General features: G+C 42.1%; 1 protein-coding gene across 4 annotated transcripts in view; it reads right to left on the bottom strand.

The window, feature by feature from the left end:
• Window positions 1–6783: 6783 nt before the first annotated feature.
• Window positions 6784–23068, bottom strand: part of SLC46A3 (solute carrier family 46 member 3) — a 19128-nt gene continuing 2843 nt past the window's right edge. The window contains exons 3-7 of one of the 4 annotated variants that reach the window (XM_029936902.1): window positions 18384–19254; window positions 16731–16814; window positions 11489–11645; window positions 7891–8009; window positions 6784–7670 (exon numbers count right to left, since the gene is read on the bottom strand). In XM_029936902.1, coding sequence (XP_029792762.1) covers window positions 7925–8009; window positions 11489–11645; window positions 16731–16814; window positions 18384–19254 — 1197 coding nt within the window. In that variant the 3' untranslated portion in view covers window positions 6784–7670; window positions 7891–7924. The other 3 variants (XM_029936901.1, XR_003907713.1, XM_029936903.1) reach the window with 3 other exon arrangements.

The following is a 23068-nucleotide window of genomic DNA, read 5'->3' as shown; positions in this document are numbered from 1 at the left end:
GTCCTTTTTAAACTTTTTCTTGAAAATTTCAAACAGCCAAAGACCATACAATCTCCTATTCCTATCATCTAGCTTCTGTACCATACTCATGGCCAATCTTCTTTCATCGCCAGTTTTTTTCTCCACTTTCCCCCTCAATAGTTTTTGAAAGAAATTTCAGACATCAATTCCATGCTGAAATATTTCCTGTATAAAGATAACTGTAACCACAGTATTATACCTAAGTGAACAGTAATTTCTTATAATTCAATGTCCAGTCAGTATTCAGATTTCTGATGGTCCAATAAGTGTTATAATTTTTTTTTGCAGCTGTTTTGTTTGAATCAGGATCCAAGTAACTCACACTGTGATTGGTTTTTGTGGCTGTTGTCTCTCGATTTATGGGTTCAACCTCCATCTCTTTCTCTTTTCTTTTTCTTGCTGTTTGTTAGAGACCAAGTTGTTCTGTAGAATTTCTTACGGCCTAGATTTTGTTGTTTGTGTCTTTGTGATACCATTTCACATGTTTTTCTCCCCTCTGCATTTCTTCAAAATTGCTAGTTGAATCCACAGATGTGCTCACACTCAGGCTCATTATTTTAGAAGAGATCGCTTAATAGCTGGTGTGTTGTTCCATAAAAGGACACCTAATGCCTTGTGGGCTCTCCATTTGTGTTATTGGTGGCCACTGACTCCCAATGCATGTGCTCATTTATTAGGGGTTGCAAAATTCTAAATCTGTCATTCCCTCCTTACTTTTCCTAGCCAGAATACTCCCTTCAAAGGAAATTTACTATGATCTACCATTTGGTTACCCAAGGGTAGAGTTGATAGAGAAAAGACAGGGAAAATATACTTTCTTCTTTACTTTGTTATTAGCTATTTTCAAAATAAGGTGACTTTTTGTTTTTTAAATATTCTATAACCGGGCTTAGCTGTGGGGAAAGATAGGCAAGGCCAGCTGTATCCCACCTTACCTTTTATTTCACCTTCCACTGTGTGGAATTCATTTGTCTTCTTACTCAGGCTGTCTGGCATCCACTCTCACTTTCTGAGCATTCTGCATTCTGTAGGCAAATCTCCTTTCCTGCATGGCATGCTTCCTTGGGGGCAGATCACGCATATTCCCCTCTCCAGAATTCTGGAAAGGCATGCCTCGTGGGGCAGGTGTGCAACCTGAGTCAACCAATCAAACCTCTTGCCTGGACTTGGATTCCAAAAGAGCAAGGGCATGAGGAAGTCAGCGAGGTGACTGACCCCCAGCAGAAGTGACGCCCTTCGTGCTGTGTGATTATTGCTGTGTTGCTGCCGCTTCATCTCAGGAGCTCCATGGGCTTCCTATTACTTTCTTACCTGTTCCTTGGCTTTTTATTGAAGCTACTACTGATGTAGAAAATGTTGGGGTTCAGAGCCAGTGGCCAAGAAAGAATTCTTGAGACGTCTTCAGTGCAAAAAGGTGGTTTTATTGAAGCATGGAGACAGCACTTGTGGGCAGAAAGAGCGACACTGGGGTTGTGAAGAGGGACTGATTATATACCTTCAGGTGAGGAGAGGGTTAGGGACAGCACAAGTCTCCAGGGTATTTTGGAAACAAGGTTTCCAGGATCCTGAAGGGCTAGCTGTTGTCAGGAAAAAGCGATTTATTACTGTTTAGTAGAAACTCAGTCATGACACCCTTCAGATGTTTATCAGTGGGCCATATGCTTGGAGGATGATTGCTTACAATCCAAAGGAGTGTCCAAAGGAATTTTTATGTGTTAAAGTAGATTTAACAGGAGGTTGGATAAGCTTACGCTAAGATTGCCCTTTGCCCTTAGCAAAGTGTCATCATCAGGCACTGAGCTCCTAGAAGAATGTCACTCTGCGGGTCTCAAGGACTTGTCAATGGGCTGTAAGTTGTAAGGAAATTTAATTTTTTTCTCTTGCCTTTGTTTCCCACATTGCTATCGTTCCAGTAAATTCAGTGTGCTCAAGATGAACGGAGTACATTTTGTTGCTTCTGGTCAGGATCTCTGACTGCTGCGGGAACACCGACAGATAATGTGTGTTACGGGAACGCATCCCCAGAGAACTGTGGGAAGCAGGGATTGGCTATCTAAGATAGGCTAGGCAGTGAATCTAGGTAGGAAATCCAGCTGTCTTTGCAGGGGTTCTCTTGTCACATGAGATCACATGCCCAATTCATGGCAAGGCTCTGGGCAACCAGCATGTGAAAATACCAGGATGGTGGAATGGTTCCTTCTGGCTGTATTGAAAGTTTAAAGTAGGTGAATACCAAGTTCAAATCCACAAACCAACCTCTTAAAGCCTAAAGAATGCCATTTCTTACAGGTCTAGTACTCTAACAAAAACCAGTCAGGCTCCAGAATTAGCACAGCTTGAAGTCACTGCCCTTCTGGATCTAATGTATGCAAATCGGAGCATTGATTAGAGCCCTGAGAATTAAGTGAGGATGTGATTAAGGAAGGAAGCAATTTCTTCACTTAGATGGAGGGTGTTTCTTTCTTCAGACATTTTCACCTGAGGGGGTCAGCTTACCAGAGAAAACCAATTACTGACTTGCCAAAGTGCTCTTTTCCCAAACCCAGAGCTATGTTAAGAGTGCAGAATGCCCCCTGCAGGCCAAATCCGAAGAAATCTAGCATGGAGGAAGAGGGCGGGACTGCTGATGTTTGTAGCACCAAGAACTTCAGGAACATGCGAAAGAATAGATTTTGGACGTGCTCTTCGAACGTTAGTATGATCCCCTCATACAAGACAATTCTAGATTGACTTAACTCAAGAAGATGGATGTGGTTTTATCTGTTTGCAAAGCTGCCTCTAACGCAGGCCCACACTAGACGAAGCTGAGATTCCAGAGGTCGTTAGTACTGTGCAGAGCAGTGCTTCTCAAACTTTTTCGTGCATCCGGCTTTTGGGGGGGGCCTTTAAAAACACAGACTGTGGGGGCCCCACCCCTAGAGTTTGTGATTCTGGCTCCAGTTGAAGCCTGAGAATTTGCATTTCTAACAAATTCTGAGGTGGTGGTGATGCTCCTCATCCAGGGACCACACCCTGAGCACATAGTCCTGTGTTCCCTCCCCGCCCCATTTAATCTGTTAATATGGTGGTGCTTTAAATAATTTTCAAATGTTGAGCCAGACTTGCATTCTCTAGATAAATTCCACATGGACAGTTGTATTATTGTTTTCATGCAATTGTGTGATTTCTTAATATTTTGTTGCGACTTTTTTGTTTATGTTCATGAGAGATTTTAGTCTGTAGTGTTGAAATGTGTCTCTGTAAATGCAGTTTGACCAGAAATGCAGTATATCCAGTCAGCCAGTCCCCAAATGCCAAGCCATCCCCGGGCTTTCTACTTATTTCCTTGTTCCTTACTTTTTTTCTGTACAAGCTTCCTGCCTTCTGCCCCGGTTTGCCATTCTCCAGATCGAGACCTATTTTCATGAAGTGTTAAATAAAGTGTGTCACCTAACTTGTCTTCTTTATTTAATAGTAATTCACTTTTCATGTACAGACAGTCCCCACTTTAGGATGTTAGACTTCGGATTTTTTGACTTTGTGAGGGTGTGAAAGGGATACACGTTCAGTAGAAACTGCACTTGGAATTGGACCTTTGGCCTTCCCCTAGGCTGTGATACTCAGTAGGATCTTCCCCTGTTGCTGGGCATGGCAGCTCCCAGGTAGCCATGTGAGCATGACGAGCAACACCCTAACAGCCGTCTGTTTTCTACTGTCAGTACGGTATCCAGTAATCACATGAGATCTTCAGCACTTTATGGGCTTTGTGTTAGATGATTTCGTCCAACTGTAGGCTAATATAAGAGCTCTGAGAACAGTTAAGTGGGCTGGGTTAAGTAAGCTGTCATGTTAGGGAGGTTAGGATTTTCAACTTAGGATATTTTCAATTTAGGATGGCTTTCTTGAGCTATACCTCAAGGAAGATCTGTAATTTCTTGATGTAATTTGCATCAGGATAATGCTGACCTCATAAAATGAGTTGGGAAGTGTTCCTTGCTTCTGTCTTCTGGAAGCATTTGTGTAGAGTTGATTTTTTTGTTCCTTAAATATTTGGCAATGGAACCATTTGGGCTAGGTCCCATCTTGATCATATTCTAGCTATATGTCATCCCCAAGAAAGCAGTCCCTCAGCATCTGAAGTTATGTAGGTCCAGACACTTATTCCTGCCAGCACAACCAGAGTCAGTAACAGTAGTTCAGTCTGGCTCCCAGGACTATCTTGAGCTAATCAAATGAGACTGCTTTTTTTCAAGCCCCCACTGAGTCAGGAACTGTACGAAGAGTCATATATTTACGTTATTTTATGCATTCTGTGATTTCAAATGCCAATACTTACGTGAGGGACATAGCTCCCCAGTAACCACAATGTATGTGTTCTCTGTCGAGAGCAGGGCTTCTGCACAGTCCTGCCAAATTCAGCTGGCTGCATGTCATGTCTGCTGGTGTACAGCGGTGCACATTGATCAGCGTACGGTCTATGGCTGCTTTGTGCTACATGGCAGGTCTGTGATTGTGACCGATTGTGTAACCCACAAAGCCTAAAATACTGATTCTCTGGCCACTGACTGAAAGAATTTGCTGACGTCTCATTGGAAGCAGTGATTCTCAACCCTGGCCACATACTGGACATACTGGAGTCACCCGGATAACATTTGAAAAAATACCAATGTCCACCCTCCTGTCCTAGAAATTCCAATGTCGTTGGCCTGGAGATTGGCAGCGTTAAAAGCTCTCTGAGTGATTCTCCTTGGCAGCTAAGACTGAAAACCACTGGCCCATGAAAAGGCTTATTTGTATTTATTTTACTTCTCATCCTACATTGATTATTCTGATGTGCATTTAGAATAGGGCTGAGTTTTGGAAGCTAAGCAGGGTCCGGCCTGGTTAGTACTTGGATGGGGGAACGGGGCTGAGAAGAACTCATTTGGACGGTAGTTTCCAGATCTGGGTGTGTATGAGTCACCTGGGAAGTTTTAAAAATAGATTCTGAGACCCCACTCCAGACCGACTGGATGAGAATCTCCAGTGATTGAAAAACCATTCCTTGGTGGTTCTGATACACAGGCATTTCATTAGAAGAGAACTGAACCTAGGACACCCTGTAATATTAGCAGGAGTTTTGGACACTGAGTAACCAGAGGATTATGGTGAGTGGAGGGGGGAGAGGATGGGTTCCTTGAGGCTGTGCACTGCAGGTTGTAAACGATCCCATTAAATAGACCAGCCTCATAGCCACTCTGCAGTGATAAGAGGATCCGTTTCCACTAGACCTGGTTTATCTAGCCCCCCTTGTACAGTGCTGGATAAAAAGGAACATGTCTTTCCTTTTTGTTCCCTTTATATGGACTCCACAGAGACAAATGGTCCCACCAATATCCTTTCTTCAGATCATCAGGTAATTAGGTCATATTATGGGAGATGAAGTGGTAGCACTTTGTCCCCTCGTTTCTGTCTTGACTGTATAACCCCATCAGCTTGTGTGTTTTTCTAGTCTCTTCCCCATCACATGTACTGATTGTATCTTAGGATAGCTACTTTAGAGAGGGCTCAACTCCTTCATGCTCTGATTTACCCTGGGCCATTTCAGTCCAGTGCCCTCATCTACGTACTGCATCTCAAATAGCTTTTGCTCAAAGATGAAACCATCTGTTTATCTCTTAACTGTATGAAACAATACCATTTGTGCTCTCTTCAGTTTAGATGAGAAGTGTAAATGCATGGAAGGCTGAGCTGAAAGGGACTTCAGAGGCCTTTATGTCTAGCCATTAAAAAGGGCAGTACTGTAGGCAGTCTAGGTGGGAACAGGTAGCGCCAGTGTGTTTTGTTGGGAGCTACTTCATAGTCTACCTCGTACCAGGACTGATGCTGGGTTTACGATCTGTAACACGGACACCTTAGCTGGGAGGATCTGAGCCGCACCAGGTCCATCGGCGCGTGACGCTGCTGCTTAGAGGCAGCTGAGTACCCGTGGTCAGGTCTCTCTGCCTCCTACCTTCCTTGACTGTAACGAGGAACGTGAATATCTACTTTGCAGGGTTACTAAGGGAGTGCACAATAAGTTGATATAGAAGATCACTTTGTAAACCATAAAGTACTTTTTGGTTTGGGAAAGGTATTGAACAGGAAGAAAAACAATAACTATGGAAATCACTCAGTTCTTACGTGGGCTTCTGGCCCAGAAGACATTAGGTAGACTTAAAAGGGATGGTCTTGGAAATAAAAATTTCTCGTATTTTACTCTGAGTGCTATTCATTAGGGCAGTCATTGGTTACCCTGCAGAAAAAAGCTGTAAGCAGTGCTGTCAAATGGACAACTGTGTTCCAGAGATTACAAAGAAGTCAATCATCTAGTTGTACTTCAAGGCATTTGTGTTACTACATATCATAACTTAGAAAATCAGAGATATTGGGGCACCTGGGTGGCCCAGTTGGTTAAGTGTCGACTTTGGCTCAGGTTATGATTTCACAGTTTGTGGGTTTGAGCCCTGTGTCGGGCTCTGAGCTGTCAGCACAGAGCCCGAGCCTGCTTTGGATTCTGTCTCCCTCTCTCCCTGCCCTCCCCTGCTGTCTGTCTCTCTCTCTCTCTCAATAATAAATAAACATTAAAAAAAATGAAAAAAATTCAGAGATATTGAAGGACCAGTGAAAATACCATAAACCAATTTAAAAAGCACTAGCATATTTTTTTAAATTGATTTGCAAGGCTGGCTTAATGACTGTGGCATGATATCAGCGTCTACTTAAAGATGTAGCTTTAAATTATAGGAAAAACGAAATTTCGTAGTTAGTTCAACAAACATTTATTGAGGCTACAATGAGGAATCAGACACTCTCTGTCCTCAAGGTGCTCATGGTCAAGTAAGGAAAACAACTGTTAATGAGACCATGGAAAATGCTAGGATGCAGGTATGCACACGGTGCTGTGAGGGCCCTGCAGAGGTGGGGGGAGTATAGGAAGGGGGAAGAAAGGTCAAGAAGGCCACACAGGAAGCAGAGGTTTGGCTGACACTTGAAAGTTCCAATGTCCCAAGAGAGGAAGGGCGAATGGAAAGTGTATAAAAAGATAGGAGGCTTGATAGAATGTGTTTTCAGGGACCAGAGTGGGGCTCAGGATAAGTTTAAGGCAGTAAGAAATGGATATTCCTTGATAAAAATAAGGAATGAATATTGGCTCCATAGCATTACTTTATGATTGGCTGCTTACATTTCTTTATAAGCAATGTTACTTATAATATTTTTTCAAGTCCCCCCTGTGTTATCTATATAAATATTACCATGCTTGTCACTGATAAAACATTAGGAAACATATTAGGAAAATAATGTATCCTCTAAAGTGCTTCTATTTTAAGGTTTTTGCATCTATAGAAACTTTCACGGTCAATAGACCTTGATGGCTCGTGAAACAAAGCATTATCTAAGCAGAGGTATGATTGTACTAGATATATTTGAAGCTCTATCAATCATTTTTCTATCAGAGAATGATTCATCATAATTTTGAACAGTTATACCTTCAAAATCTTTGAGAGGTCAGAAACCTCTCAGATGAAGAAACTGAGGTGTAGAGTTCGCGTTGGTCCCAGGGTGAGAGGCTGGAGTACGTCAGGGAGATCATTGCTTTGATTGTGTCAAGTTTCTTCATCCCTTTATACCATGAAGTTTCTGTTTCTTTCCTAAATCCAGAAGTGGGAGGTGTTTTGAGATTTGTTCTATCTATGGAAATCCATTGCATAATATTCATAAAGTGCTCAAAGTGCATGGTACTCTAAGGATCCGGAGCCAGGAGCATTTCTCTCACTGTTCAATTTAGAAGAGAGGGCATGTAGCATTGATTTATTCGTGAAGTATTGCTTATGGAACTAGTTTACGTTCCTCAGAAGTCAGAGTACATACTGTGTGTGTCCAGTTATTTTTTTTTAAATCATAATCATCTGTCTGAAGTGTCTTCACTGGATTCCTCTTGTGAAAGAAGTGCATAGCCTCCCTCGTTCCAGCTGGTGCACTTGACAATGCTGCAGAAGCAAACAAGACATTTTGAAATTGTGATTACAGCAATGCATAAATAAATAATCTACATTCCAACTTTCCCCTGGTTATATGGCTTCCAATAAATTGTGCAATTTATACACGGAAGGAACATACCAGCATTTTGAGTCCAGCTGACATGCTGGGCATAGAATCCTGAAAATAATGAAACATCTACAGTTCTTTTCTCTTCCAGATCCCTAAAATGTCTACTCTGTAGTTCACAAAAAGTAGTTATAACCGTAGGTAGGGCTGAAGTTCAAGTTCAATACCTAAAACTGAAGCTGGGACAAGAAGACATTTGGAATTTAAAAAGTGTGTATTTTGGGGGCACTTGGGAAGCTCAGTTAAGTGTCTGAATCTTGGTTTTGGCTCAGGTCATGATCTCATGGTTTGTGATTCAAGCCCTACATTGGGCTCTGTGCTGACAGCTCAGAGCCTGCTTGGGGTTCTCTTTCTCTGCCTCTCCCCCAACTTGCACTGTCTCTGCCTCTCTCAAATAAATAAACTTAAAAAAATTTTTTTTAATGTTTGTTTATTTTTGAGAGAGAGAGACAGAGCAAAAGTGGGGGAGGGGAAGATAGAGAGGGAGACACAGAATCCGAAGCAGGCTCCAGGCTCTGAGCTGTTAGCACAGTGCCTGACGCAGGGCTCAAACCCACGAACTGTGAGATCATGACTTGAGCCGAAGTTGACTGCTTAACCAACTGAGCCACCTAGGTGCCCCTCAAATACATAAACTTTAAAAAACAATAAAAAATAAGCATGTAATTTTATTTTTTATAATACTGAAGAGTATAGGGTTAAAAAAATCTCAGGAGACCATCTAAATTTACATTAGAAGCATTATTTAAAGGATGACTATCTTTTATCTAGCCGCATATGTGTTCATTAACAGATATGTTTGAATAAATGAAAAATAAAATGAAAATTATCCATTTCTACCTCTTAATTCTTTTTATTTTTCATGATATGGATGCACCATCTGTCATTTATTTTATCATTCTCTTTTGGTCATTTAAAACATTTTTTTTGTCTTAATGAACTTTATACCAGTTGACCTTTGAACAATACCCCATGCAGCTGGAAATGTGCATATAACTTTTGACTCCCTAAAAACTACCTACTAATAGTCTAACTGACCAGAAGCTTTGCCAGTAACATAAAAGCCTCTTAACACATATTTGGCATGTTATATGTGTTATATGTTATATTAAAAAATTTTTTTAATGTTTATTTATTTTTGAGAGAGACACACACACACACAGAATCTGAAGCAGGCTCCAGGCTCTGAGCTGTCAGCACAGAGCCCGATGTGGGGCTTGAACCCATGAACTGTGAGATCATGACCTGAGCCAAAGTCAGATGCTTAACTGACTGAGCCACCCAGGTGCCCCTATATGTTGTATTTTTATAATAAAGCTAGAGAAAAGAAAATGGTATTAAAATCATAAGACAAAATACATTATAGTACTGTGTATGTAGAAAAAAAATCTGCATGTAAGTGAATCCGTGCAGTTCAGATCTGTGCTGTTCAGAGTCAACTATATATAAATTTTTGATATTACTGATCATTTCCTTTGGATATGCTTCTAAAAGGAATCACTGGGTTAAATACTTAAAAAAGTTTTTGATACATGTTTATGAATTGCTTTCCAAAAATGATAGTGCCAAGTAACACTCCTGCCAACAATATATAAGATTATCTCATCATTTACTATCTAGCACAGCCTGTATTTTTAATTTTGCTAGTTCAGCAGGTGGAGTCTCTCTTTAAAAAGATATCTAGTAAAAATAACTTTTCATCAGAATTACTGAGAAACTGTAATACTACTGTACTTTGTCTTACACAGATCTAGGGATGAAAATTCAGTAGAGACAATATGTAATGAGGTCCTACTATGAAAAAGACGTAGGGCAGCCCTTCAAGGAGGTCTCAGTCTTAGTAGAATGGGTAAGGCCTGTGCACATAGGTACTTTCCCCTCCCTTATGACTCCCTTCCCCCCACCCACCAGTGCTCAGAAGAAGGCAGAGATGCACTGTGCCCCACCTTTTACTGACCCCTGTGACGGCACTGTGCTCTCAGCCATGAGGCATGCGCAAAGCCCAGCACAGAAAGGGCAATGCGCTCTGAGCTCAGTGTATTGGCCTCATAGAATGCGTTCACTCTCTTTGCTTGGGCATTTTGGCAACCACTTACCTAGGTAGATTACACTTTTTGTTAAAGGCAGAGGGAGAAATAAATATTTCTTATGTGTATCATTCTATGTACTATTCATAAATAGAACTTGGTACTTTGTATTTATTCAGATATTTACATTAAACAAGGGTGTCATTAATTAAGTCAACACTCTTGAAAAAGAATTCTTGATATTCAGTGCACACTATTTGCTCTTGTCATCAGCTCAAGACTCCATATTAAAGTCTATCATCAGGGCGCCTTGATGGCTTAGTTGGTTAAGTATCCAACTTAAGCTCAGGTCATGATCTCACGGTTCGTGGGTTCGAGCCCCCTGTCAGGCTCTGTGCTGACAGCTCAGAGCCAGGAAGCTGCTTCGGATTCTGTGTCTCCCTCTCTCTCTGCCCCTCCCCCACTCGCTCGCTCTCTCTCAGAAATGAATAAATGTTAAAAATTTTTAAAAGTCTATCTTCTTATAGTAATCTTTGACCCCTGAAGGTGATATTATACTCTTGGAAATCACTGTTGAATATGAATATACACACACACACACACACACACACATATTCTTGAATGCTAATTTAATCAGCTCATATTTAAAGAGACAGAGATTGGCTATTCAGAGTCTGACCCAATCTTTCTTTCTCCTAGTTCTGATCAGCCTTGTCATTGTCTCTTTCTTCTTAAGTCTCCAACATTATTGATAGATGTCCTCATGTCTAAAAGTTACTGAGAAAAGTACATTCTGGAGCAAAACTTTCTTCAAAAGAAAGCCACAGGCCCCACATGGTGTCCATTAGGCCAGCTCATCAAACCTGGACTTAATATGTAACTCGATTGCAGGTCCAGGCTCCCTGTAGGCTAGTCTTTGCCGTCGGCCAGGAGTTTTCTGCAGCACCGTGAGCCTGCCCCTGGGCCCTCTCCACCTCCCAAAGGAAGATGAGGTCATCCACCTAATAAGACCCCTGCCCTTCTCCCTAAGGGACAGTGACTCTGCCTGAAATAATTGTTTCTTCTCCTCTGCTGATGATGTCACATCCAGCCCTCCCTATGCATACCTTCCAGCTAGCACAGTTCCTCGAGCTCCGGGCCCCGCTCTGCTCGTCAGATGGGAGGCTGCCTGGGTCGTGAAGCAGCTAGCAGAGCCAATTAGATGTTTAAAACTTACCCAGTTGAATTTTTTTTTTAAAGCAACTTTAACAGCTCTATGTAATTTTACTGGTGAGGTTAGGGAATTCATTGAATCCAGCTATCCTCTGATCAAATGGTTAAAAATAATTACCTACCATAGACTGACGGCTGGAATTAGTAACAGCACAGCAGACAGCAGAAAGGTGAAGCCTGGGTACCAAGCAACAGTGGCAGAATAAATTCCATTAAAAGTAGAAACTGCAGTGACTCCTCCAAGTGTTTCTAAGAAAGCAATGCAAGCAAACAGGGTACCTGTTCGGGGTCAGGGTGTGGAAGGAAAACAAGAAATGGCTGAGTAACAAAACAATAAACAGAACAAAGAGAGAAAAACTACTCATTGAAAATGGCAGACACGGGGCACTGCTGGCTGAATGAAAGCTATTTCCTCAAAATCCCCGAAAAGTCACTATCCCATTTTTGCAGGTGAAGAAGAAACTGGGGTCACGAGCTTTCTTCTTGGACTTGACATTAGGGAAGGTGACAACACAATATTTCCGATGTCAGTAGGGCAATGGTAAAAGGCAGCAGCAGCTGACGCATTTGAAATCCAGTCTCCTGTCCCTGAGCTGCCACAGGTATAGCCACAACGACGTAGCCCTGATGTTCATGCATATTTCCCACTCTCAGTCCCCAGCTGGGGACATCTGTGGCACGCCTCCTATGTGCAGGTGGCCCCCACCAGTAGAGGTCCCACACCAGGGACTTTTTGAGTTAAAGCAATCGTTTTCGTCTGCTTCTCGGATCTGGCAAAGGTGACAGCTGCAGACAGATGATGGCATGTACTTTCGGCAGCGTGCATTAGATCCCTCCCTCCAAAGTGCCAACAGATTCAGGAGCCACAAGGTTCTTTTCTGTGACTCCTCAAGTAACTCTCTCTGCTCTAGTTATGCCATGGTTTGATGTTATGTGATTCTTTTCCCTGCTTGAAACAGCCTCCACCTTGAGGTGGCTCACAAGACTAAGTGAGTGGGGATGCCGCCGCTGCCCAGCGCACTTGCCGCACACCAGGGTTGTTCAAGCAGCGTGAAGTGGCTGTGGGGTCAGTCCACATACATAATCTGAGAAAAGGGGTCACAAGTTCTACCGACTTTTAGTTCTGCCTGCAATCCAAGACCACATTGACTGAGCAGTTAGACCTCTAAAAGACAGGCGGGTCATCTTGATGTACGTACATGTCTTCCTCTTTGTCAAATTTTGCATCACCAGATAAAAAACTCTGGCCTGGTTTTCCACTCTTCCTGATGTCCCCAGTAGAGGCTCCTATGTGGTTTTGGCAGACTCTACCAGTAAGCCATTGCGCTTGTTCCCTGCTCTGCCATGTTTACTTTCCCATGATAAATTGTGATGCATTTTCCCTACAAACAATGCAAATCATGTAAATAATTATATTTGACTAGACTGATAAGAAGGAAAAGGCAAGCATGAGGGTCACCTTTCATAACTAGATTATGACTTACACTGTCTACGTTTTAAGGTCTTGGTCTTGTAGACTGTGTGGTGTATGGATTTTTATCTACTTAAACTTTTTACCCATATGTTGCTTCTAATTCTTCGCTGAACAACAAGTCACAAGTTCATAAAACAAACATATCTCTGAGAAATATTGTGTTTTCACGTATGTGTCTTCTTTTGACTAAAACGAAAGCTCTGTTTGTGCCAAGTGCACATCTGCTCTGTCTACTGCTGTGTCCCAGGGCCTATCTGTCCTTGGCACATGGTAGATGTTTGATCCGTGTTTGTCAAATGAATGAATATAAGCTTCGTCCAGGATCCCAGTTATCAATCAGCAAGTAGTACACAGACCTGTGGCCTCCATGATTTATGATAAAACATGAAGTCAGTTTAGTTAGGAAGATGTTCTCCTACCTGTCTACACTATTATCGTCTTATATTTCTGATCCCTTGCTACAGCCAGGCACAGTGCCATGGAGGACAGACCGGATAGTTCCGATCCTATTATGCAATGGCGGAACTCGATTCTTGCCCAGAAGTTGGTCAGGTGGCACCTCTGTCTGGCACAAACAGCCATACTGTTACAAAGTAGGGCTCGCTTGTTGCTTCACCTTCCCGGGCAGTTCAGCTTGTTTCATAGTACCGGAGATAAAGGGGGTTAGATAATCAGCCAATGGTTTAGTTTCTCTACCTTTTCTTAATCCAGGAGATTTCGAAAGTCAAGTCTGTTTTTATGGTGTTCCAGGTAATCACAAGGAGTGCGCAGGTAGTGACAAGGCAAGAGGTGGCCCCATGGTGGCTTTAGTGAGTTTCACAGCTGAATGGAGCACAGAGATTCCAGAATAATCCCCTGGATCCAGTTTTCTCTCCTTTCTCATTCAAGACGATGGGGATGCTGAGAGACCCGTGAAAACCTCTATGCCACTTCCCTTCTCGTCTGACTGCTTAAAAGCTCATCACATTTGTACAAAAATATCCCATTTTTAAACAAGTAGTGCAGGACCAGAATATATTCAGTATGAAATTCTGACCTCACCAAAGGATTTCTTAGCCTCCAGTTAAGAACATAGTAATTATATTATCCTAGAACAATGAAATCACAATTTACGAAGTTACCACGATTCAGAGTGAAATTCCAAAAAACAAAGCATTTTAAAATGTCACTATATTGACCAGTATGGAGTGACTAATTTTAAATAGCCTTTGTAAATACACTACCAAATATCAACAAAAGTAACCCAAACACTCTGACAAGTCTATTTCAGCTCCAACTTGTGAAGCAGGTAGATTTTTCTTTTTCCCCTGAACAGCTTTATTGAGGTACCCATTAGCAATCACTCCTTTCCTCCCCAGCCCTGGACAGCACGGACCTGATTTCTGTCTCGATGGGTTTGCCTTTCCTGAAGGTTTCACGTAAATGGAATCATGTTTATATGACAATATGTGACCTTTTTTGTCTGGCTTCTTCATTTTGCGTATGATTTCAACGCTCATCCATGGTGTAGCAGGTATCATCAGTACTTTATTTTTATTGCCAAATAATATTCCATTGGGCTTATATACCACGTCGCGTCTATCCGCTCATTTGTTCGCGGACGTTTACATTGGTCTATACTTTTTGTCTACTATAAATAATGCTGCTGTGAACATTTATTTGTGTGCAGGATTTTATGTGGGTGTATGTTGGGATGTCAATTCCATTTTATTTCTAGGAATGGAATTGCTGAGTCCTGAGGGCATTTTATTTAACTTTCTGAGGAGCTACCATACGGTTTTTGCAAAACAGGTGCATTATTTTATGTTCCCACCAGCGTGTAGGAAGTTCCAGGTTTTCCATGTCCTCACCAACTCTCATTATAGTCTCTCTTTTTTATTTGAGCCAGTGCGTCTCATTGTGGTTTTGATTTGCATTTCCCTGAAGGCTAATGATGTTGAGCATTTCTTCAGGTGCTTATTGGCCATTTGTACACCTTTTTGGAGAGATGTCTGTTCAAATCTGTTGCCTATATAGTTGGGTTGTCTTTCCTTTTTTTGATTCCGGTGTGGTTAACATACGGCGCTATATTAGTCCCAGGTGTACAATACAGTGATCTCGTAGTTCCATATACTACTCAGGGCCCGTCCAGGTAGGTGTATTCTTAATCCTCCTTACCTATTTCACCCATTCCCCTCCTCCTCACCTCCCAAGTTCCTTGTTAGACATATGATTTACTAATGTATCCTCACATTTTATAGTTTGGCTTTTCACTCTCTGGATGATGTCCTTTGAAAGCACAAAAGCTCTTAATTTGGATAAAGTCTAATTCATCTATTTTTCTTTTGTTTTTGTGCTTTTGGTGTCATATCAAAGAAATCATTATGTAATGCAAGGAAGCAGGTCTATTTTTACGTTACTACACTTACACATTTTTATATTCCTACATGGTTTTCCAGTCAATCATCATTACATAGTTTATAAACAGCTGTGTGCATAAACAGTGACATCTTATGGGTAGAAGAGAATCAGGAAATATATTTTTAAATGTACTGAATTAGCAGTCTTCCCCAGTGTTGACCAAACTGCCGTACATACTAGCCTAAGTATGAATGGTCCGTCAACAATATGTGCACCAGGCTAAGACATGAAACAAAAGAAAGCTCCAAAATCTAAAAATATTCACTTGGTACAGATCCACCTAATATCTAACTAGTAACCAGTTCTAACTAGAAATTTACCTTTTTTGTCCTTTTGTATTAGTTATTCTCTGCCCTCCCACTTCAACTGTTTGATCTCCTGAGTCCTGCTCTGTGCTTAGGAGGCTGATAGATTTCCTCTGATCATATGACTTGGATTTCCTTACTTGTCTGACTTTCTGTTGTACTTGGTCGATGAGATGAAGGTGGAGAGAAAGGTTGTGCTGTCTTGTCTCTGCTCCCTGTGTGGGCCACCTTCTCTGGGTGCCTTCCTCACTGTCCACTCCACCATACTGGTTACACTTCATTAAAGTCACTATTGAACCAAATGAGTGGTTTTGGCCAGGACTCCAATTCAGGCCCAGCTCTAACATTTGTGGGGTCCAGTGTAAGAATACAATTAGAAGCTGAAACAATATATTTGTAAGTTACAGCTCTAATGGACAAACTGCTAACTAAGCCAGGTTCCGACTCCCTGCTCTGGGAAATATACCTTATATTCCTTCATGATGATTTGGAAGGTCAGACACAAACTTGGAATGCTCAGACTCCTTAGAGTTCTATGTAGGAGCAGGGCAGCACTGGCAGAGCTAGCTAGCTCGTAGCCCTCAGTCCCCAGCTACAGGGTGCAACCTACCCATGTTGTGTTCTATCTCTTGCTCCGTCCTGCTCAGGAAGGATCATTTACACATGGCGGTACACACCCCACTCTGCAATGCCAAGGTTGGGCTAGTTCTAGGAAGAGTGACGGCCTGGCTACCCCTTTGGTCTAGAGGGGAGCACACTGGGGCACCGTTCACCCTCAGGAGAAAGGGTCTGAAGAAGAGGACCATCCAGGCCCTCACAGACATGAACCCAGAGCTGTGTGGCTGGGAGTTATGGGGGACCCAGACACCCAGAGTGTGTCTAGAAGGGGGAGGTGTTGTGGGCTCGCCATGGTCATTTGCCTGGCCCTAAGCACTCCTCTCTCCTCTCCTCTTGGGGCAAGGCCTGGCTAGGGCAAGCCTTTTAAAGCAGGGGTCCCTGAGCAGGGCACCGCTGCCTGAACATAAGCCTTACCCATCACAGAACTTACTTACCACTTAATTCAAAAGGCGTTCTGAACAGAAAAAGGGTTGTAGAGTATTCTGAATAATCAAACATTGGTTGTCCATCAATCTGAGTCAATGCAGATTGTAAATTCATTATATTCCTTAAGTAAATTAAACTCACCTTGTTCAGTTGAACGAACCACTTTTGATATCATGGACCGTAGAACAGAGAGCGGCACAATCGTGAAAAGGAATGGCAGCCTGACTGTAAGAAAAATGGTGGGAAATCACTGGCCAAGTCAGAAAACGAACGGCCAATTTTAAATGTGAAATACGTTCTTCCTAACTATGTCCTTTTCTGTAAGCATCCTACCTCATTGCGTCTAAGGACTGAATTAGTTAATTGTAGGTTTCTGTCTCATGACTTAACATACACTATAGATGAGTCACTGAAAGGTTATTTTACCCTCTTATTCCAGGACTAAGAACAAGAGTTTATGGAGGTTTTAGGTCCATGGGATTGAAATGCTATTGGAATTAATGTGCTTTTTCCCTGATTATTATAGTAACCTCTTGTTCAGCAAGTTGTGACTTAGCTTTCTTCATGTGTTTTCTGTTTTTGCCCTCTTAGACTTGACGTTCTTAGTGTTAGCATACTTTTATTGTATTGATTCACTTATTGAGAAATTAGTCCTTTATTTTTCTGCCATTCATCTTTGTGCTGAATCATTTTATGAACACAGATCGCCTCTCCTCTTAACCCCTAAGAGTAGCGTTTCTAGTTCTATGACAAAACAGTCATAGATTATTTTTGCAGCTGACATTAAAGTTTTCATGGTGTTCTCACATGTATCAATTTACTTGGCCTTGGCTACTCTAACTGGGAGGGAGAACTGACCTTTATACGAGGCATTGTGCTAAGTGCTTTACAGTGATCTCTTCTAATATGCTTGTAACCCTCTGAATTAGGTACTACTGTGCCCATTTTACAAATGAATAAATGAGGGCCCTGGGTGGTTAAGTAATGTGTTCCAGATCACCTGGTGCCGGACATTAGACCTGATTCTCTCGGGTCACCCTGCTTCTCTGCATGGTACCAAGAGGTTGGCAGTGGCTTTGTAGAAATAGATGAAACCAGACATTTCCTAAGGTTCCCTGGGCTCTTTCAAGTGCGGCATCTCACTCAGGCCCTGCAGTGGGGTAGGTAGTTAAGGAAGTGGTCCAGTTTGCCAAAATATGATTTATCAAAAGCCAATCGATGAAATGACCATTTTGCAAAATTCTGTCTTAAAGAATTTTCTTCTTGAATATGGTCAACAAATGTGAATTTTATAACTCTTCTGAGTTTATTTTATATAATGATCTTTAACTTTTATGGGGTGCCTGGGTGGCTCAGTCAGTGGAACATGTGACTCTTGATCTTGGGGTTGTGAGTGAGCCCCATGTTGGATGTGGAGATTACTTTAAAATACTACAAAATAATTTTAAAAAGTTTTATGGAAAGTCGCCTTCTTAGAAGCAGTTTAAGAAACATTCAAGTTGGCAAAAAGATCTATTGAAGGATTGACTCACAAGAAGAATGTTTCTCAAAACAATTTTTTGGCAAGTCTGTAAATTTAGAAACTTGAGGTTAATCAGTGTTTTGTGTTGTTTTTTTTTTAAACCAAACAGGCTTTCCCTCTCTGGCAAACTAGCTTTTAACAAAGTGCCTAATTGAACTAGAATGTGTTAAATAGAGAATGTTGTACTGAAAGTTTCTCACCCAGCAGACTAACTTCATTTCATATAAACATCAAATACATGGTTTGTCCTAAGGCCACCTTTCGTACCTTACCTAAAAACATCATTAACGTTGTTCGGGCAAAAGCGGTCATGGCCATCCCTGCCATGGTGGTAAAGATTCCAATGAAGGCCATGTGGATGTCTTCCATACAGTAAGAAAAAAGCCATATTCCTAGGAAACTACTGAAAAAGGTGATGCTACCCAGTGCTGATCCATAACCTATAAAGACTTCATTCCAGCACAGTGGTGAATCCAATTCATAAAGGATAAAAATGGGGGAAACGCCAATTATCACGAAAAAATAAGTGATCATTGTAAAAAGTAACAAACACAGAAAATACCGCCGCCTACTGGAAGCATTTTTAAAAAGCATGTAAGTTCGGTAAAATAGGTTTTTAAAGCTTTCACTACACGATGTGGAAACGTTCGGAGATGACGACTCTTTCAGCGAATCACCAAGAAAAAATAAAACGTAAATCAAGTTAACAGCAAGAGCCACAGTAATAATGAAAAAGGACCACACAAAACCTAGTTCTCTGATAAAATAGCCAGAAGACAGTCCTGTTAATCCAGTGACAAGTCCAAGTATGAAGTCAATTATAGCGATTCGAATTGTTCTTTGTTTCTGTTCTACACATTGGTCAACTATGTAGGCAAAACAGGCCCCTAAAAATGTGGTATAATTGCCACACAGCGCACCAATAAAGGCAGACGCAATCAAAAGCTGGAATGGAAAAGTGAAGTAGGAGAGCACACAGAGCCAAACGCTGGTTGCAAGAGCACCAACGGAAGACAAAATCAGCGGGAACTTCCGTCCCTGGTGATCACTGTGAGACAGAAGTAGGAACGTGGACACCAGGCCAGGAATTAACCCACTTATGTCCATCTGCAGATTAAAGAGAGACACTTTCTTCTGAACCTCCTGCAAAGAAACAAAAAGAAGACGATGTGTTTATAGAGATATAGACAACATGCATGAAAATATCACAGCGCATGCTTTGCTTTCTTCCAGTATGTCGCCAATAAGGAATCTCTGGGGCATGGTTTTGATACAGCCTGAATCTTCTTCCAGTTCACAAAGCAAAAATCAAGAAGTGATACAGGAGTCAAAGCTCAGTCATAATATTCAAGTACTGTGGTGGGGACATTCACTCGCAAAAAGAAAATTGTGTACTGCAGTGTGTCTGTCTTGTATAGAAGATCCACAGACCCCAAGACTTCTGGGACTGGTCATATACTGATTACTCTTCCTTCTCTGAACAGCTAGCATGGAGATCATGACTACTGTTGTGAAGCAAGAGCAGTGCCCTTTCCCATGACAGATCTTTCTGTCTACTTAAAGGGGAATGAATATCACATGTAAATGTCATATTTGATAGACCTTTATTTAGGAAGCACTCAGTTGCTTTTTTTCACACGTGTCTCCACAAATAAGTTTCTTCTAGTCTATTTCTTTACTTACTGAAAAATAAGATAGGGGCCCCTGGGTGGCTCAGTTGAGTGTCTGACTTTGGCTCAGGTCATAATCTCCCGTTTTGTGAGTTCCAGCCCAGAGTCGGGCTCATTACTCTCGTCCAGTCAGTGCAGAGCCGCTTCAGATCCTCTGTCCCCCCTCTCCCTCTCCCTCCCTCATAGGTGCTCTCCCCCCAAATAAATCATATTAAAAAAAAATAAGATAAAACCCAAAGAGAGGCTTTACATTGACAAAGATGGTAGGTAGCATGCCATGAACTGAGGGGTAAGGTAAACCCAGCTTCCCTGAGGACCAACACGACCGGGTACACACACAGACTGGAGGAGGTTGCAATTACTAGTTGTTTGATGGAAAGAATTTGGGGTGGTTTAAAAGCACTTTCTGTCTGCCACCTCTCCCTGTATTTTCCAAATCTTATATAAAGAGTACATACCATTTTTATAATAGGGATTACTAAACTGATTTTTATTTTTTTTATTTAAATAATTTTTATTTAAATACATTTATTTTACTTAAAATTATTTATTTTATTTAAATAAATTTATTTTTATGTTTTTTATTTATTTTGAGAGACAGAGAGAGACAGCACAAGCAGGGGAGGGTCAGAGAGAGAGGAAGGTACAGAATCCAAAGCAGGCTCCAGGCTCTGAGCTGTCAGCACAGAGCCCAATATGGGGCTCGAACCCACGAACTGTGAGATCATGACCTGAGCGGAAGCTGGTCGCTTAACTGACTGAGCCACCCAGGTGCCCCTAAACTCATTTTTTTTTAAATTTTTTTTCCCATAATATTTTATTGTCAAATTGTTTTCCATACAATACCCAGTGCTCTTCCCCTTAAGTGCCCTCCACCATCACCACCACCTCTTTTCCCCCCTCCTCTTTCCCCTTCAACCCTCAGTTCATTCTCAGCATTCAATAGTCTCTCAAGTTTTGCATCCCTCTCTCTCCCCAATAAACTCATTTTTAAAAATAGATTTATTCATGTAACATTTAGAAAGTGCCCTAAAACAACTGATGAACCACAAAAAAATCAAATACTGAAATTAATGATTTTTTTAAGAGTGAGCCTGTGTTTATTTTATTTTAAATATTTATTTTTGAGACACAGAGAGAGAGAGAGCAAGACAGAGCATGAGTGGGTGAGGGGCAGAGAGAGAGGGAGACACAGAATCTGAAGCAGGCTCCAGGCTCTGAGCTGTCAGCACAGAGCCTGAACCCACAAACCGTTGAGATCATGACCTGAGCCGAAGTCGGACACTTAACCAACTGAACCCCCAGGCACCCCATGTGTTTATTTTTATAAATTCATCTAATGCAAGTAATTTCATGTAAGCAGGAAACATTCTAGTCTCCAAGCTCAAAACTTCAGTCATCTTTGTTTCTGGCCTTTCCCTTCACACATGCCCATCAACACCCAGTGCTTCTCATGACCTCTCCCTCTTTCCAGTCCCATCACGACCCTGGAAGCACAGGGCTAACAGTTCTCACCAGAACTACCCTGGCACCTTGTTCTCTCTCTCTCTTCACTTCAGTCTGTGACGCCGCCACCTCACTTTGCAGATCACACACCCTAACAGTGGGAGCAGCTTGCCAAACTCTAGTGGCATGGCTCTCACTTGTTTATTAGCCCTCTGTCTGCTAGAGGAAGTTCACACTTTCTGTGTCTGCTATGTAAGCCCACCCAGATGCAGACCAAGCCCACTCTTCAGTATCATCTCCACTCACTCCCCAGAGTTACAGCCACAGTCCATAGTCAAGTCCATCTTGGATGTGCTTGAAATGCCCAAACACATGCCATCCCTCCTGTTGCTGCACCTTCTCTTATGGCCATTATCATTCTTCAGTTGTACTTCTTTTCTGTAATGATCAAGAGCTCTGCAGTCAAATCAATCTAGATTCAGACATAGTTCTTTACATAGCAACTAGAGTGATCTTTTTTTTTTTAATGTTTTATTTATTTTTGAGAGAGAGACAGCGTGAGAAGGGGAGGGGCAGAGAGAGAGGGAGACACAGAATCTGAAGCAGGCTCCAGGCTCTGAGCTGTCAGCACAGAGCCCGATGCAGGGCTTGAACCCACGAACCATGAGATCATGACCTAAGCTGAAGTCTGATGCTTAACTGATTGAGCCACCCAGGCGCCCCTGGAGTGATCTTTAAAAGCACACATCAACCACCTCATGTCACTCCTCTACTCAAAATCCCCCAGTGGCTCTCCTGACAGTGGAAAAGAATCTTTGTCATGGCATGGGCGGCCAGACACGATGACGTCTCTGATTTCATCTCTACCTCTTCACTCCCCTCCGCCACATGCCATTCCTCAAACACTCCACGCTCGTTCACTTTCTCTGTGCTTGCTGTTCACACAGCTCACTTCCTCAATTCAAAAGTCACCTCCTCAGAAGTCTTCTGTGACCAATACAGAGCAACCCTTCACCCTCCATGCCTTTATCTGGCTATAGTTTTCTTTAGACACTTGCTCCACCTCCACGGGGTGGGCTCCTTTGGCGGAGCTGCTCACGGTGTGCAGTGCCGTCTCCACTACAACCTAATCTGGGAGGGCCGAACCGGTCTTCTTTACCACAGTGTCACCGAGCCAAACAAAGTGCTTCACAGGGTGCTGCCGAGATACTAGTTGTCCCAGCGAATGAGCAAATAAAACAGGCCTGGCCACTTGCCAGCTGCGAGGGATTCTGATCGAATTACTCATCCCTGTGGCTTCATCTGACGAGAGGAGGGTGACAGGGATCCCTATCTTGCAGGCTGTTGTGAGAGTGACATTTAAAGGCAGTGTCACTATAAGGCACACCGCACAGATCCTGTTATGTGTTAGTGCTTAATCGACTCTGCTTGTTTCATTTTCACTGGGTCAGGCTTCTTGTGCACTTCGTTGTAGCTCTATGATTATAAAAGCTGTCAAATAAAGATTTACTGAATAAAGAAGTAAATCAAACGAGTAATCAGCGTCTCAACAAGATGTACCAGTTTGGGATTCCTCCTCCCATTCCCACCCCTCCCCCACACCTGAACTTTGTGTCTTCTGTCATTCCTAACCCAGCCTTTTACACACACTACTCTCCTCCTCTGTAATCTGTAATTATATATTAGATATCATTATAATATATTATATTATAATTATATATTAGATAAGGGTAGATGGGAGAAATCAGAGTAAAAAGTGCCATTTCCTGTACAAGACTGAATGGGTTGCCTGGGGGAGCTCAGTCCGTTAGGCGTCCAACTATTGATTTCAGCTCAGGTCA

This window comes from Suricata suricatta, chromosome 4 (assembly GCF_006229205.1).
Source record: "Suricata suricatta isolate VVHF042 chromosome 4, meerkat_22Aug2017_6uvM2_HiC, whole genome shotgun sequence".
Taxonomy (NCBI): domain Eukaryota; kingdom Metazoa; phylum Chordata; class Mammalia; order Carnivora; family Herpestidae; genus Suricata; species Suricata suricatta.
Note: the sequence above shows the minus strand (reverse complement) of the source record. Positions and strands in the feature narration are given on the sequence as shown.